We start from the raw sequence: 18,836 nt of genomic DNA on the forward strand, positions 1-18,836 counted from the left end.
TGTAATAGATGAAGGAAAGTGGAAGTGAAAAGGCAATACAAAGGAAATTGCTGGCTACCTCCCATAAAAAGGCCAGTGTCAGCCAGTCTCCAAGCAGCAGCCAACTTGGAAGACATCTCATTTGTCTACTTCCATTTTCTATTGCTGAGTGTAACGCTGTGTGAGATGGAACATCCCTTTGATCAGTTTGGGTTGGCTGTCCTGGCTGTATTCCACTCTCATCTTTCTGAACGATCAGCAGCATTTCTCCCTAGGTGGGGCTGATGACAAAGTGGGGAAAAAAAGAAAGTCCTCACCCTGTGCAAGCACTGTTCAGCAGTAGCTGAAGTATTGCGGTGTTATCAACAGTAGTTTAATCACAAATCCACAACACAGCACCATTCAGGCTGCTTTGAAGAAAATTAACTCCACCTCAGTAAGACACAGTACACACATTACCAGTTTTTGTGGAAAAATATTACACTGAATCTTTAGAATTTATACACTCTAGAATTACTTGAACTAAATTCAATTTAGTGATTAAACACGTCATACATGACATTTAATGTTTCACTTAATCTTATCTAATAAAGAACCGTACTATTCCATATGTAAGGATCATTATCTATGCTTCTCATATAAATAAATTCTTCATAAAATTGAATAAATTCTTCATAAACTCTTCATAAAATTTCAGATTATCAGATGTATCTGAAGTTCAAGGCTAAATGGAATTTTTGATGCAGGAATTCTATTCATATTATATAGTTGCTGTTAGGAAGCCTGTTTTACATGCAGGAGGTTCCTGCTGGCTAACTTAACTCTCTGAGCACAAGGCAGAGCTGTAGCACATCTCTCTCACTTTGTGAAATGCCCAAATTGTTCACAGCTGGTTGATGCTGACAGAGTGGGACAGCAAACACCGAGGGTTCACTGTGAATGTGTGAAATAGAAACACGAGAGAATGTGGCAGTAATCAAATGACCAAGTTCCTGTATTTACTGTAGTTCTGTATTTCAGGCTTGACAGGTCTCTGTGAGTTCTAGTGGTGAAGACAAGTTTCTTCTCTTGTAGTCTGCACAAAAAAGATATTGAAGGAAGGCTCTGAAATCACACAGATAGCCCCTACCAGTGGTCATGTTTTCATATTTTATTTCATCATGGTTCATATATCATATACCAAAAGTGAAACTGCTGGGTGATATTAACAAATTTATGTTACTGGGTCATGGTTTCACCCGGTGGCACATCTATTTTAGCATTTCTCTGTAATAGAGTAATAGAGTTTTAATACTATGTTCTGCTCAGCCTTTTTGTGTTTAAATCTAATGCTAGATGTGTAATAATAAGTGGAACTTGATTTTAGAGAATGTGCAGAATCTCTTTTTTGTGTTTGAACGTCTCTTTTTTTTTTTTTTTTTTTTTTTTTTTTTTTTTTTTTTTGCTATAACATTCTTTTTTTCTGTCTCCTATCTGTACTTGTTTACATTTTCTCTGTACCTACATTGGCTTGGTCATATCATAGCATACAGAAAGTGTGCAGCACATAGAAAACAGTAGTTTCCTATCCATAAATGAATTGAATAAAAAAACATGGAAGCAATCAGGCAGTAACAGCAAAGTGCATCAGCATGGCTGACATCATCCAGACGTTTTGCATGGAATTCTCTGGCCTTCAGAGACCTTCAGGAATATTTGAACTTAGTGCTTTGACTCCAGTCTATGCCAGCACCATAGTCAGAGTGAGAGCTGTGTTGCAGAACATGGGGTGTTTGCGCTTCATAAAGAAAGTAAAATGCAGGGTTTTGGACAGTTTCCATTCCTGTTTTAGCCTAAACAAGACAGAAAAAAGCATTAGGTTGTGGGAATTGTATGTCAGAAACTAGTGATATGTCAAGTACTGTTGAGGAAAAAAAGCGCTGCTGTGGAATGGAAAATTTTCAACTTTTTCCAAACAGCTTTCTCTAGAGATCCTACTTTTGACATAGGAGATGACAAAATCATGCTGAAGTTAAGAAAGTTTTAATCTTTTTTTTTTCCCTAAAATGGAATTCAGTTTTTTTGTTAATTCATCATCTTATCTTTAAAATTACAGGTCCTTCCCACTCCACAAATATTCTCTCTGTGGCCAAAATAACTTTCAGTATATAACATATCAGAATGGATATGACACTGGTTGCAGAATGAGAGGAATTATAGGAAGGAATGTATATTGTCAGTAGGTTTCAAATTGATTTATAGGGACCCATGTTTCTGCAGAAAAGAAAAGAGGAACAGAGAGGAAAAAAAAAAAAAAAAAAGAAGGCTGAGGACTTCTTCTCTACTTGTTTCTGCAATAGGCCCTCTTTTTACATGTCCAAGTCCTATTTTAATGCCTTTGACACAACCCACTCCATCGGGGCTGAGTGGATGGTTTCAATTAGCAAGTGTGGCCACCTACTGGGGAAAAACAAGGTAAAAATAAATCAGCAATGCACAGAATGTATAAAAATGATACCACCTTGAGCACAGGTAGAGAGCCATCTAGAAATACTACAAGCACACAAGCACAAAAATTCCTTTTCCTGAATTTTATCCTGGGATTAAAAAAATCTCAGTTTCCTGTATTACCATTTAATTTTTACATTATTGTACTTTGCTCTTCTGCTCTATAAATAGTTCTCCCTTCTATGTTTGACTAGATAGAAATTTGACCTTACAGATTAATGGATCACAAGGCAGGACATAACCAATCATTTTATTGATTAAACTACCAAAAATATTGCTTAATTTTGCAGGAAAATTCTAAACTTCAAGAAACAACAAATATGATTGAAATATGAAAAGAACTGAACACACTAAAACTTTAGAAGAGCTTCTTTAGCTCCCAAGTGGACATGGATGTTCCATACTAGGGGTGTGGTGCAGCCACATCTACAGCAGAAAACCACATAATGTCTTTTCAAAAAGGGCACCAGCATTGCCCCAGCTAGATCATAGTTGATGCTATACATGATGCTTTTTGCCTGGAGAAGACCAAGATACATTTGTTTATATGTGCTGGAAGTTCATGGATCATGGCACTGATAAGTACTGTGGGTGACTTGGACAGCTGGAGCACATCATTAGACAGCAGTGGCTGCCTGAGCCTCTCACCTTCCATTTGTAGAAAAGGAATTTAGTTTTAATTTAGCATCATTCATCTAAAGTCCTTACCAAACAAATGTTAAAACAGAGAATAAAATGGTGACACCTGGTAGTGTTTGATTAATTACAATTAAGGTCTGTATATTTTTCTAAAATTGGTTTTGCCATTGAAGGACTATAGAGAATGGAGCAAGATGTGATTAAATTGAGATATTTTGCTGGGAAGAAGAGGATGGTTTGTTACATGTCATCTGAGAATAAAAGTCTTTGTAAGAACTGAGGGTCTGTTAAACAGCGGTGAAACTTGTTCAGTCTTACCCATGCTGCCTTTCTGAAATAATCCACATCTGTTTCTAAAAGGCAAATACAGTGGGTTAGATATATGAGGTGTTGACTCATTTAAGACAAACAGTAAGACCACTCACGTGTCTGATACATGGGGTAGTGCTGACGGGCTTCTCTCACCCACGTCCAGCTGTGTGTGGGTGAGCTGCAGTTTTCTCTACAGGAACAGCCCCAATATTTTAATAGCATGCGACAACACTTGTGAAAGAGGCAGTATTTTTTATTACAGTAATAAAGATTGAAAGTTTGATCAAACTTTTCACCATGTGAGACCTCATTTCAGCTTCAAGATCCAACCTGCCTGTCTGAAAGCTGGTAGAGTTCAAAGACTTAACAGTCGGTCTAAGGAATGTGTGACATCTGTGGCTGGGCCTTAATTATTTTTCTAGATCATGACATTTACTAAACAGCCCAATGCAATTTATTTCCTGATTTTTCGCGAGGGGCGTGAGATGTAAGGGGGGTGGCGGCTGCTGAGGGCGGTGGAGGGAGGGTTATGAGGGGAGAAGCGATGGGCGCTGGCTGCGAGGGGATGGGGGAGCGCTGTGAGGGACCAGGATGGAGGGCGGTGGGTGCGAGGGGATGGCGGAGCGCTGTGAGGGACCAGGATGGAGGGCGCTGGGTGCGAGGGGATGCGGAGCGCTGTGAGGGACCAGGATGGAGGGCGCTGGGTGCGAGGGGATGGCGGGAAGCTGTGAGGGACCAGGATGGAGGGCGCTGGGTGCGAGGGGATGGCGGAGCGCTGTGAGGGGCAGGACGAGGGGCGCTGGGTGCGCGGGTATGGCGGAGCGCTGTGAGGAGCAGGACAAGGGGGAACTGCGTGCGAGGGGCTGGGGGAGCGCTGTGAGGGACCAGGATGGAGGGCGGTGGGTGCGAGGGGATGGCGGAGCGCTGTGAGCGCCGGCCGCACCGCGCATCTCGCACGAGCGCTGGCGGCGCCGGCCCCGCCGCCGTTGCTGAGCGAGCAGTTAGCGGCGGCCATGGCGGACCAGCCACCGCCATGCCCCAAAGAGACGCTCCCCGACGGGACTCCGGAGCTGCTGCCGAACGTGAGTGCCTTCGCCAAAGAGGCCCCACCGCTGCCCCGGAGCTCCGGCCCGCTCCTGCGCCTGTCTGGGGCGGAGTCTCGCCGAGGGAAGGGGCTGGAGGAGGGCAGCGTGTGGGAGGGGCTGGGGCATCTCCCTCCCTCTCTCCCAGAAATGAGGGGTGGCTCCTTTCCGCCCTCATCAAAACGGGGACAGTTGGACAATGTCCCGTGCATAGTGTCAGATTCCAGCTCGACTATTTGTGTGTATTATGACGAGTTTCGTGATACGTTATTTATTTTTTGATTGCATTGCTTAGGCTGGAAAGTTGAGTCGCGCGGACAAGACGGTTGCGAGTTGTCTCAAAGAGACACCCAGGGTGAGTTGGTTTTGTAGAGGCTCCTGTTTTGGTTTTTTTTTCCTACATCCCTTCACTTTTGAAACTACCTTTTATTTCAATGTTGTTTTTTATCGCGTGGAATTACAGAGACTAGCTGGCAAGATTGGAAAACACTTCTGGCAGTTCATATTCATTCCACATGTTTTACAAAAGTCACCGTGCTTGCTCATTTGGGACTAAATATAATTGTTTTAGGCAGTTTTTCCCTCTGGCAATTGAAGTAATTATTGGAAATTATTATTACTGCTGATGGAGGTTCTTATCTACAAGGATGCTTGCCAGAATTGGGAATCCCACTGGCCCTTCCCCATGGCCCTGGAGAGTCAGAGGCTACTGAGACACAAATGGATCCTGTAAATAGCAGGTCTCCCTTTAAATGATAATTAAAGAAACCCCAACACCCTAGTTTAAATAATTTCTAAAATTGCTTCATTGATGGGGGAAATTGTGAATCTGGTTAAAGGTTTCTGAAATTTATAATTGTAACATCTAGTTTTCATCAAGAACATGTGAGGTAGCTGTTGCCCAAATTAAAAACAAATAAGTATGGGAAGCCTTGAAACTTAGCAATTTGATAAAATTTAGTCTGGGTTATGTTGACCTTTTGCTCTCAGTATCAGCATCTGCAGGAGCATGTACATGTACTGCACCCTAAAGCATCCTATTTTGTTCTTATATTTGGAATGACACAAATGTCTGCAGTCCGTTTTCATTAAGGTTTTGTGAATGTCTGGTGTAAATTTGTTTTTGTTTTGCCTTACATATAGCCTGTTACTCCCACTGCTGTACGAAAGTTTCGAAATACAACAGATCCAGCTCCTGGTGCTAAAATAATATTCTACGGCAGTGCAGATGATCCCGATGTTGCAACTCACTTGACTCATGGCATAAAGTCAACCTCCCAATTCACTGTAAGAATGTGACTCATTTACTCTTGTTTAAGAATGAACCTCTTAAGAGTGTTCTTAATAAAAGCAACTGCTGTCTTCATAGTCAGGGATAAAGGTGAGTGTTTATACTGCAGCATTTCACAGCTGCTGTGAATTATCTGAGTTCTGAGGTCAAGTCATAGGACTTACTTAACATTGAAACTGGAAAATATTTGAAGTTCAGTGACTGTTATCAGTGATGTAACTTCTCATAGTGACTACAGAATTGTTAATTTAATTTCAAGATTTAAGTTAATAAACAGTCTTCTGCCCACAAATTTTGCTGCTTGCTTTTTTTTTTGTGGGTTACAGAGATAAAACCAGTTGAGCTCTTAGCAAAACAGCTGTTATCTGTGAATGTGTTTACAGTTTGGTGTAATTATTCAGTGTGCTTTCTTGCCTTTGGCTAGAAACTGATTTTTTGAGCTAAAAAGTGATGGTTTGGATATGTCAGACTATTTTGTGTATATTCTTTAGAAATTATCTTTGTAATCTGTAATCAAACAACAGATGAGGTCATTGGTAGTTTTATCACACAGTTAGTGTTCCTATCTCTAAAAATAGCAGTTGTATTAGTAAACAGTATTTTTATGAAGGAAGTCCTAATATTACAGGATGTTGAGTAGGACATTTATTAGCATATCCAAAATAAAAGACAGCCAGGTTGTGGTGTCCTTCCTTAGAACTTTTTTGTTGAATGGATTGATCTGTAGTGGATATGCCTGTACTGTCTGTTGAAGACTGCATTATTAATTAAATATTATCTGTAGGAAGGGTTGGGAGCCTAGTAAGTTTGCTAAGCATTGGTTTGGATCAATTGAATTTTCTGCTACTTTTTTCAATATTTATTTATATAATATTTAATGAGAGTCTAATAATTAATCTTCTCTAGAATCCCCATTACTTTGATGGATAGCCTGAAAAATCAAATCACTTTAGGTTTGGTCACATTATAATTTGACTATAGTTTTTAATATGTGCTAAGAAAAGAAAGACTGCAGTCAGAAAATGTATATATATAAAAGTGGAAAAGCTAGCATAAAAATAAAAATATCTCACAGTAAGTATTTTATTTAGCTGGAAATTTAGCATAGCATTGGCTATCAGTGGTCTTCTCTCAAGATACAGTTTTTGTTTGCAACTCAGTGGATAAATTTATGTCAGTGTAACCATGGAAGATCTCATTAGAACACTAGAAAGTTACGAGCACACTTTTGTTTGTGTGGGCAGTCATAGTGCTGTGTGAATGATCAAAGTTTGTTGGTTTTCCTGCCTCTGGTGTTGTTTGTGATGTCTTCAGGTAGCTTCATTGATAAGTCCAGTTGCTAAAAGCGAATTTCAAGAAAAGATGCAAGACATGAAAGAAGCAATTTACTCCAGTAATCGTGAAGCACCTTTGGGTAAATCACATGATCAATCTTTGAAGTTACCTGAGGGCTTGGATATAATTAATACTACATTTGGAATGAAAGTCTTCAAAGGTAGGAAAATAAGCCATTAAAACATATTTCCTGTAAATACAAGATAATCTGCAATTTATTATCTAGCACATGCTCTATGATTCCAACAACTCCATTTTAAGAGAGGAATTATTATATAACAGCTACTGAAAGGACTAAAAATTTTTCAGTTTTGATGAAGAAACAAGCAACTGAGAACATATGGTAACTACCAGGGCTTTTGGCTCTCTTCCTGATCTGTCTTTATAGATTTCCTGCGAGAACTGTAGGGTAGCTGTCAACTTATCTTCCTTTTCCCAACAACTCTAATAGGTCTCATGGAAGAAACTTCCTTGACATGTGTAGCTTTCCTCCATAGACTGGGGGAAATCACATCTGTGTTGCCCATGTAGCTTTCTTGCAAAAGTTATGTTTATCTGGGTTTCTGTGATTCTCTCCCTAATCCCATGTCATTATGTGAATACTGAATTAGATGTTCATTCATCTATTCATCAGATGAATGTAGATTGACTAGCAATGTGGTAAGAAGTATCATCCTTACACAGTATTAGCAACTTCTCTAACAAGGTATTGTTTACAATTAAGAATGAATGAAACAAGATATCCACCCCCCTTAGGTTCTCCAACCATACATTCTTTATTTGTTTCCAGATTTAACAGCTGGAGAGGTTGTAAATCCGCCAAAAACCTTTGAGGAAGTGGATAAAGAAGCGAGAGAAGGACATGATTTGTATGTTCTATCACATGAGGATTATTATGTAGGTAAGGTAAAAGGCTCATAAGAAACCACATAAAAAGTTCCTCTATGTTTGTTCAGTGCCTACTGTATGGTATTTTTTGAGATATAAACTCTTAATTTTAACCACTGTATTAGTACAATATATATTATTTTTTAAAATTATTTGAAAAAAAGCAAGTGAGAGAGCATGATCTCAGTTTCTAGAACTGTCAATCACTTCAGGATGGGCATTTAAAACAGTGTAAGAACTTCAGGAAGGAGTTGGAAGCCTGATTTCTTTTGGTGCTGTTTGAAAAGCAAAATATTTCCAGGAAACTAGGAACTCACAGGTGCCCTGGTTGCTTACTGAGTTTGGCATTGTCTATGCCACTGAAAGCAATCCCAGATTTGAAGTCGCAGACTGTGAGCCCAACCCATTCCAGTACATTTTCCTCTAGTTCCTCTTTCATCAGGATCCAAAAAGAATTTCAAATCAGGCAGACTTTCTGATGAGCTTAGCATTAAGATCTGATTGTGAAGAATTTCAGGCTGCTGGGTGGCTCCCTGGAATGTAGGTTCCACAGAATCCTCCCATGGGTCTGTGGGCTGTATCTGCATTGCTTTAGCCCCTAGGGGGTGTACCTGTATGATGTGGTGTGCTCAGGGATGGTTAATTTTTATTTCACAGGAGCACAGGAGCAGAGTGAAAAATAGCAGTCTTAAATGCAGTACATTTTATTTTTTTGCAGCCACTTCTATTTTTCCCAGTTCCATGACTTTCACTTAGGCTGAAAATATAAATTTTATGTGGAGAGTATGACATAGATGTGAAATATAGTACTTTGTTGTCTCACTGAGAAATTATTCTCTAAATAGTATTGGTATAAATTGGCTGAATCTGTAATTTCATTTCCTCTCTTCTCTGCCTTTCTTGGATGGTTTAGTGAAATGATTCATTATCTGTTTCTGTCTCTCTTGTAACATCCATCCACCATGGAGAGGCCAAGTCAGAAGCAAACTGACAGGAAAAAAGTCAACTGTGTGCCCCAGCAATAGTGTAAAAAATGCCACACTGCCATACAACCATATGGAGCCCTTATTAGAAAACATGCAGTAAATAATATTTTTGAAAGTTCTAATTATCATTCTTTTTAAAAGGTGATTGAAAAGACCTTGAAGAAAAAGAATGACTGTTTTTTCTGTGACAAAAAGACATAGCAAGAGTATATCTGAAAATGCAGCACATCAAAAACATTTTTTGCATTTTTTGAAAACAATAAATCAAATGGTACACATTTCTACTCAAGTGTAGATATTATAAAGCAATGTTTGCTTGACCCTCACCACTTAGGCTGCGTGGTTTAATTTGTCCTGTTGGGCTTGTCTTTAATTGGACATAAAAGAACATGCAACTGAAGCAGTTTTGCTTTTTTTTTTGCCTTTTATCTTCACTTTTGACAGTAAGATTGTTCCTAACTACTCAATAAACAGGGAGAATGCAAATTATTTATCTTTAATTGAACAGATTTGTTATTTGCCTTTGTTTCTTCATTGTTTTGTTTTAAGAATGAAGATACTGGGTACATTTTTCTGAGGTGTTTTCACAGGTTAAAATGCCTGCTTTTTCTGCAGGGGAATCAGTCAACAGGAAGTATAACTCACACTTTGACAAGTCTTTTGTTTATGGAATGGAAACCCCTCACTATGAAGATGGGCGAAATACAGCCAAGACCCTCAATTGGGTCTTGGACCTGGATTCGTAAGTTGCAATGAATTAACTAATTAATGAATGGGATAAATTATCAGGAAGAGTGGGTCTTCATATTTGAAGAAAATTGTATATCTCACAATCCTATCCTTAGCTGTATTGAACTGAATAGAAAATGCAAGATGTAATTTTCAGAACAGTTTATCCAAACAGCTTTTACCATATAACAACTCTCGGCATGTCTTAAGCATTATGTAAAGCCCTTTGATTTTAAGTAGCAAGATAGTTTAATCACTAAGTTGAGAGGAGTTGCTGTTTTCTTTTAATATATAATAATATTTTAAAATATTATTGAAAAAATATTGAATATTTAAAAAAACTTCTACACGAGTTATGTTTGTAATTTGTAGGAAGAGAGCACCATACTTTGTGTCAAAACGAAGTGATGATTTCAAGGAAAAATACCAGCCTCTGGTTGGAAAAGTTTTTGATCCGTAAGTAAGCAAAGATACCTTCTGTTACAAATAGATCAAGCACAAAATTCACTCACTTTTGCCATTTCTCCAATATCTTTTTATGTTTTGGATAAAAAATATAACTGTGTGCTTAATGCTTCCAGTGCAGCACTCATTTAACAGAAAAGGATCTTCTACCTGCCCTAATTAGGCAGATAAGTACACAAGTTTCTAGTAAGGGCTGTACTGTGTCCATGTAGTGAAGTTAGATCTTACTGTTCAAATGGTCAAGCACTCTTAAAGATATTTTTTCCCCCAGTATTTTGCAATTAGTAAGGTTTGAAAGGACTGACACGTCACCTAATGTTTTGGGATTCAACCATTTTGCGTACTCTCACACTATTTTTGGTCTTCTTCATTACATCATCTGTAATCTCACTGTATTACTTCCTTGGAAAAGGACATGGAACTAAATTTTATTACCTAGCAGCATTTACCAATCTGTGTTGAATCATTAAAATAACTGACATTTATGAAGCAATCTGGGACAGTTTGTGATTTTACAGAACGGCGCTTAAGAAGCACCACAGAAGTCATAAGGTACAGTGGGGTTAGGATCCAGGTGTGCTGCAGATCTAGGGCTCCTGAATGTATCCAAAGGCTGTTTTTGCAGATGCTCTAGATTTCTGCAAAAATATATCTGAAGGCTCACTAACATTGACTTTGGTGGCAAAATATAATTTCAAACTCGAGATCGCAGGCTTAGGTTGATCTGGAGAAGTGTTTTCATAAGTGCATGTGAGCAGTGAGCACAAATACAAGTCAGTTTCTTCTCTCCCTGTCACTGTGTCCCAGCTTACTGTGAGACAGACCTGGAGCATGAGCAACACGAAACAGTGTGATCAGTCAGGGATGGGTTGCAGTGCAGGCTGAAACCCACCACTAATGTTACAAGACAGATACAGGCTAACTTAATGTTATTTAGTGAATTTTGTGCCATCGACGTCCTATGTGTATTATGAAAATGATAAAAGAAAAATATAGATAGTAGTTTTTAGATTGTGGTATTTCCATTTCTGTGTGTGGGTTTTTGTTTGTTTGTTTTGGGCTTTAGAACAAAGCACTGATAATATTTTAAATTCTGATGGGGATTTTTTATTCAGATAAGTGTTTTAATTATTTAGTTATTAAAAATAAAATGAGCGTTGTATCTTTTTAAAATTAAAAAAAGGAAACAGTTCTTTAATGTCAAAAGCAGAATATTCAATTTTCAGAAAATAGAACTGAGAAAAGCTTTCTGCATGGATATGGGCTTGATTGCTGGTTTTGGTAGACACAAAATTGCATGTGGAAAAGCAGATATGTGATTAAATTTTTAAATGTGATTCAACTACTTTAGCCAAAAGTAGTTTATTTCAGACATTTCAGTTGGAGATTTTATCTAAATATTCCTATTATTTGACTACAAGGACTTTTCTTACATGTTTCTATCATTTTCTTTGGAAAAATGGCATAGAGTGGTTTTATTTTTAATGAGCATAAATGTTAAAAAAAATAATGTTACATTTGGCTGTGTTACATTACAAACAGTGAATGTTCTAATCAGCTTTGTAAAGGGTTGCTTTTCTGGAATGGCAATGTTGAAACAAAGTCCTGATAAACAAATTTCAGGTTAACTATGAGTATCATCCCTATTATTAATAATTTTTTTTAATAGTAGCTGAGATTTTATTTTGGCTATTAATAAGCTGTTTGACAATTAACAAAAAAATGTCCTTTTTGACAGTATAGCAGATACTATGAATGTTCCCCCAGACCATACATTTGGATTGGTGATCCCTCCAGATGAATATGGTAAGTTCACGAGCAGAATAAAATCTTACCTCGCTGATGAAACTCTGCTGAAGTAATAACTGTTGGTTGTATATACAATTTTCCTAAAAAAAGGTACAAAAATTTGTTGACAGTAAATTTCTGAAATGTGAATTTGAGTGGATTTGAAGTTGCTAGTGGGAAAAAAGTAAATGTCAAAAATAAAGAAGCTTTAGGTTTGGGATTATCATGCTGGTTTTTTTTTTCTTTTTTAAAGCCTTTGTATTTGAATGTAACAAAATGGGAAATGACAGAAAATCCTTATTGACATCCAAGTGACCAACTAAAATGGCTATTTAAATCAATCATGCATATTCCCTCTCAATGATTTCTGAAACACTTCTCTAAAAAGACTAAAAATTACGAGCAATAAAAAGGAATAATAAGTTTTTGAAGGTTGCAAGGAGAAAGAAAGCAGAGTACAAAAAAACCTCTTAATTTTCATTATGACAAAATTTTGAAAGGTAGTCAGCTCAAATAGTCAATGGGATTGATGATGTTTTAACATTGTGTTTAATAATTAGGGAATACAGTCAACAATTGAGAAGCAAAAAGATGAAGTGGATCAAAGTCATACGGTTAATCTGGGTCAGAGAAAGTCTGTTCAAAGAGTGCATAATCTTTTACATGTTTTACTATGTAGTGTAATAAAGTTCATACTATAAGGAAGAGCAGAAGGAACTGAACAAAAGGGTTCATAATTAACAAGTAGGGAATAATGCTTGTGCCCTGCTGTTAGAGGGGGATTAGGTGAGCTACTCATGTTTGTTACTGTACTCTGAAGGAACTTCTTGCACTCCAGAAAGTGACATTGGCACCTTGGGAATTTGGATGAAGATTGTAGCTCAGTGTGAAAGTGTTTAAAAATACTGATAAAGTTAGGAAAATGGGAACAGTAACATAAAAATAGTGCACTGTCCTTCTAGAAACCTGTGATGTATAATTATCCAAAATACTGAATGTTGGATAGTACATAAGTATATACTTATATACATAAGTGTATGGAACGTGACAGACTGGAAGTGGTAGATCAATAATAGATGTACTTTTTTGCTCAATTATCTCGACATTGAGTAAAAACTACTGCTTTTAGAAGCTTTTGGAAGCAGTGGATAGGTTTGTGAAGCTACATTATTACGTTCCAAAATTTTTGATATTAACTGTGTGTGAGTAGAGAAATAATTATATGGACGATTTGATCTTGCAATGAAATGACTGTATCAGCTGTTCAGCAGTGCTGAAAGTCAGCATCATGAAACTGAAATTCTCCTTTTCCTAATGAATGCAAGCTTTTCTTTTTTTTTTTTTTTTGTAAATGTCTGATTGCTGCATATGCACAACTAATTGAGGAATTGTTCATTTTTATAGATGTTCATGATCTTCTTCATGTCCGGGTTCCATGTGAGTTCCTCTGTGGGAAGAACAGAGAAAGAGTTATCTTGATTGCAGTTCGAGAAAGTCTGAAGAAAGCTAACTATAGGGATTTTGATGTGTTACTAGAAGCATTAAGACATTTTGATAAGGTTAGTGCTCTGAAAAGGTATAAATGTAAAGGAATGTGTGACATTAGTGCTCTTGTGCTCTAGAGATACAGATGTAAAGAAACACAAGCAAAGCAAGGTAAATATGGATGAAGGCTGTAACTGTGAAGGCAGCTTCATAGTTATTGAATGTCTCATCTACTGTGATATGCTATGGAATTAGACACAATTGTATTTAGAGCTTTTTGTAATATTATTTGGAATATCCAGGTTAGAGGGAGCAAGGGACACACAAGCAGGAGTAATCTTAACAATTTTTGGACTTCAAAATCTGGCATTACTTCATAAAGAGAAAACAGTGGAAGGGGTTATGTTCATATTTTCTTCCAAGCTGTACTTTTTGACTGGGCTGCCAAGCCTCAGAATTTCAGGTATTTTCTTTTTTTCTCTCTGGAAAAAAAACTGTGATTGGCATTTCATATCTAACATTAGTTGTAATGTATATAGAATGATTGATATCTTACTTTTAAAGATATTTTGGCTTTTCCTCAAGATTTATGATTAGAATTGCTGTCTTGTCACAATAGCTTGCCACACCTTTACTCTCAAATCACTATATTATTTAAGTTGAAAATTACTTTTTGACACTTTTCAGATTTCTAAAATACTTAGAGTTTATTTTTGTATTCAGCAATATTACTCTTCTTGAAATAGTGTGTCTGGTGCTATTTATATATATGTATAAATATATATAAATTGCAACAATATTTCTTTTGGTGAAGTTACTTTATGATGGCTGTTAGAGAATCATAGAATATAACAACTGTTTTGTTTTCTTGGCAATAGAATGGTGGTGGAATGATACACAAGGACAAGCTACGAAAGATCTTTTTTCAGCTGAACATGAATCTGGATGATGAGCTCCTGGAATCTTTATTTGACTGCTGTGATTTGGATAAGGATGGTCTGATTAATTACCAGGACTTTGCAAACTTTCTGAACTGGAAACATAAAATGGGTGTTAAAGAGTTTGAAGAAAAAATAATTACAAAAGGTAGATGCTTTAATAGTGGCAAAATACGGGGATGATCTTGTTCTTAGGATAGCTGTTGAATGAACTTTGCTGTTGTAAACTAGGTGGTCCTTTAGAAGAATAGGATTTAGAGACTGATTTAACTACCAGCATCTGAAGTACAGATGTGTTTCAGAATCCTGGAGTTCTGTGTAACATGCTGAGATTGATACTGGGATGTTTTCTTAGTAATACAGATCAAAAGAAAGTAAAACATTTCCTAGAAGCATTATTAGAAATGTAGATTAATTATGTTACCTCCTTTACAGTTATTCAGGCAAAAGTTTTTGCTTCTTAGTCTATAATATGTTGATAATATATCTTGGCTGTCCCATAACTTTTGTATATAGGGAAAAAATTAGATGCCTGTCTTCCCAAAGACACAAAGAAAGAGGAAGAACCACTGCCAGAACAGGAAGATCTTGAGTTAAAAGAACCAGAAAGCTCAGAAAAGATGCCAAAACCACTTACAAGATCAACAGACTGTGTATATACAAATTATCAAACGTCATCTTCTCAGTATAATGCTGTTGTTGGTGGTATCCCAACATCCTGTAAGTACAGTGCTGCTCACTTCTGAGCATTATTTAAGACAAAATCAGGAGCAAGTTTAAAAAGTATTGCTACAGGTCCTACTAATGTAAAATAACTAATTAATTTATCTAAGCTAAGTTTTTTTTTAAGATTAGGACTTGGAAGTTGGAAGGGACAGTCTTAAAAACATTGAAATTAATCTAGATGTCTTTGAGAAATTATGCTAGTAATTTTGGGAGAACCATATCTCCTTACAATCACCTGAAATAATTTCATCTGTGAATACTAAGTAAGTAAGTACTAGTATATTACTGCAAGATTCCTTGTTTTCACACTTCATGATGTAACTGAAGCCAGGATTTCTAAAAATGTGAAAAAAAGATACGAGGAAGAAAATTATGTAGCTTGTTTTTGAACCTATGTCAAGCATCATATTTCTTCTTATTTCATGCAAAATGTTTTATCCTTCCTGGCACTATTTATCCATGCTGCCTGTTGATTGATTTTCACAGGTTATCCATTGTGTGGTGTTCCAAGTATTCGTTCAGATATTCCTGCTCCTCGAGTTCGCCGCCTCAGTGACACGACTAATTATGGTGACCAGGGCAGTGGTTTTTCACTATTGTTCCCTTCTGTCTTCAGTCAAAAGGGAGTATATGAAAAACAACTTTTAAAAAAGAGACCAAAGGCAGAGGTATAGTGAATTTCTTCAGAATATTCTTCCAATATAATGATTCTGCTAGCCATATGGGAGTGGGAAGTCATCAAGTAAACAGGTTGTAAAATTCATAGTGCAGCATTACCATCTTGCTTTACATCCATTCAGCTATCTGAAAAATATGTACTCTTCACATTTTAAATAATTCATAAAGATGGTAGATATTAATTTTATTGAGATTCAATCTATTGAAATTTCTGAGCAAGGTCTCAAGCAACATGGTTTATTAGTAAAGTTAGCCCCGCTTTGATTATGTTACTGGATGAATGATCTCCAGAGATCTCTTCCAATCCAAGTTATTCTATGAAATGTCTTAAAAAGCCCCACAAGATGATTTTTAAAGGTGTTTAAAAATAATTTCTATCACATAGGGGTGTTTAATGGAAAATTTTACCAAAAGCATCTCTCCTCAGACAAACTTGGCAGGTTTTGCTAATGACAAATTCAGCAAACCACTTGAAAGTACCTTTTAAGGGCTCTGCTGAGTCACAGTTGTAGGCTCAGGATCTGTACAAAGGATCTGTGTAGTGATAGAGGACATTGGGGGTCACACAGCAATGCTGTGCTCTCTCTTAATTCTCAAGACAAAGATGGGACATGAGACTCTAGGGACTTACGTGGGGACACCATGATTTTTCTGATATATCTGCAGCCTCCTACCGCTCTGTTTTCTCACAGACCAGAATTTCTCTCACATAAATACTAAAATAACTTTGCTGTTTCTTCTTCAGTATTGTTTTTATATTTGTATACAATTCATAGGGAAAAAATATTAAGAGAGAGCTTCATTACCTGAAATAAAATTTATTAGACAATTGTAATGAAATGTGAAATTCCAATCTAAAATGAGAAAAGAAGCTGTGGCAACCTCTTCTTCGTTACATTAATGACCTCCATTCATTATATTAAATAATCAGCAGTAATATTTGAAAGTGGATCTAGAAATTGAATATATATTTTACAAAAAATTGTGTTGCTGGTTGGTGACTGGGGGTTGAAGGTGTGGTGTCATGCTCATCAAACGCCTTGTCAGAATGTTGTGTACATGAGCATTTACCACTTTGTAATCTAGCTCTGAAAGCAGGAAATGAGTGCATGCAGCAAGCAACTAACAGTAAATGAAGTTCATGCTTCATTGAAAAGCCAATTACATCTGCCAATTAGATCTGTCAGGCACTAGATAGAGCTGTTCTTTGAAGTTATAACATGTCCTGAGATGTCATACTCTATTATAGACTATACCAGCTATATAGAATTCAGTGCAGAACCACCTCTGAGTTGTTTGAAACACCCTATGTTCCTGAAATGGGATAATTGGGGCATTTTATGATTATTGTTTTGATATGTATAATTAATGTTTCCAAAAATTTCATGGTTAATGAAATTATTCTATGATTGTATGATATTATTATTAGATTAAAGCTCAGACTAATATAATACTGTTTTTGTATAGTGTGGTAGAAATGAATGCAAATTCTGACTATGAAATAGTTTTGTGAGGTGACTCATCTTGTTGCAAAAGAGCAAAATAGTTCTTGGGCTTGCCATTTTCTTCACTGAAATTCTCTCCAGTCTGTTGAAGAGAATGGAAGTTATGTAGTTGAGGAATAGTGTGTAATTTGTATGCAGCATGTTGATCATATGTGAGAGTGAGTTTTATCCTGTCTGCACACAATAGTCTGTGGTTTGGTCAGTGATGATTTTACAGCAGTTGATGAGTCAGGACAGAGCTCTCTCTTAACATGGTGAAGCCAAATTATGAGAGCATGTAGTCCTTTATTCTCCCTGCAGTGGTATCCTGTGAAGGAATATTGCTTTTAGTTTAATTTCTATATTTTACTAGCTTGTTGAAAACACTGGATCAGATCTGGTTTGCTTTACTGGGTGGTATGATTGATGTAACTGAAACAACACCTATGCTTAAAGAAACAAAATTCAGTTCCTTTTTTTCTCCTGCAATTTCAGCTTGCACAAGCACTCATAGATTTATTGGCTAAGATGAAGCTGAAGATTTGCTGTATTGGGGATCAGGCCGATATTTATACAAAAATATAAAAGACAGTATAACAAGGCTGATTAAACTGTGTTAAAGGCCTTCATCAAAGCATGCATAAAGTCTCCATAGCATAAATATAACACACATGTACACACACATATATGATGCACTTCAAGAAGCCAAATGTTTGCTGATACTAACAGAAGCACAGAGTGCATCAATATTCTAAAGTTACCTTCCTCTAATGAGTCAACAGGTCAGTGTAATATGAGGCATGCAACAGGAAGCATCCAAGTGAGAAAACATGGAAAAAATCCCTTCTGCTGAATTATTTTTGGTGTAAAATTATAGCAAGGCTCAAAGTTGATGCGAACCATTTCATTTTAGTCACTTCACCCACTTATCTCTACCAGCTGATGACCTTGTGTGTAGTACTGTTGCTGTGAAATGCAGATAATAATATAATCTAATTTATGTTGGTAACTGTAGACAGCAAAAATAGAGTGGATAAACAAAACTTTACTTAGGGCTTTTGAAAAACATGTACTTTTCTCTTAGTCTTCTGTATTTGATTTTTTCCCCAGTGTTGAAGTAGTGCATCAGCATTACTGTATTAATTACAGACAATTTTGTACAGCTTTCATTGCAATAAGATTCAGATTTACTTAAATAGGAACTTCTTTTGTTAAGGATGCAGGGTGTGGTCAGTTTTAATTTAGGAGTGGGAAAATATTCTTTGGCAAATAGGGATTGCTAAATATGTCAAAGGCAGACACTGTAGATTTTAACAAAATGCTGACTAGAATTACATGAATTGCATGATTTTGTATTATTTTTGTAGATTAAACAAATTCTCCACAATATGGGCATGAATGCTTCAGATGAAAGGTTTGAAGAAATATGGAAGCAAGTGTGTACAAAACATGAGATAAAAGAGCTTTGTGATTGTGAAGAAAGTATGTGGAATATACTGAATAAGATACATGAATCAGGCATAAATTTCTAGACTCTGATTCTA

General features: G+C 36.7%; 1 protein-coding gene across 1 annotated transcript; it reads left to right on the forward strand.

The window, feature by feature from the left end:
- Positions 1–4,430: 4,430 nt before the first annotated feature.
- EFHB (EF-hand domain family member B) lies at positions 4,431–18,824 on the forward strand (the record flags this gene model as incomplete). Its single annotated transcript, XM_084209268.1, has 13 exons — positions 4,431–4,499; positions 4,795–4,854; positions 5,643–5,786; positions 7,105–7,285; positions 7,916–8,026; positions 9,615–9,741; positions 10,101–10,184; positions 11,932–11,999; positions 13,386–13,540; positions 14,345–14,552; positions 14,921–15,124; positions 15,617–15,798; positions 18,660–18,824. The coding sequence occupies 13 exons, from the start codon at positions 4,431–4,433 to the stop codon at positions 18,822–18,824; spliced, it is 1,758 nt and encodes a 585-aa protein (XP_084065394.1).
- Positions 18,825–18,836: the final 12 nt, after the last annotated feature.

This window comes from Fringilla coelebs (genome assembly GCF_963513975.1).
Source record: "Fringilla coelebs genome assembly, chromosome: 1".
Classification (NCBI taxonomy): domain Eukaryota; kingdom Metazoa; phylum Chordata; class Aves; order Passeriformes; family Fringillidae; genus Fringilla; species Fringilla coelebs.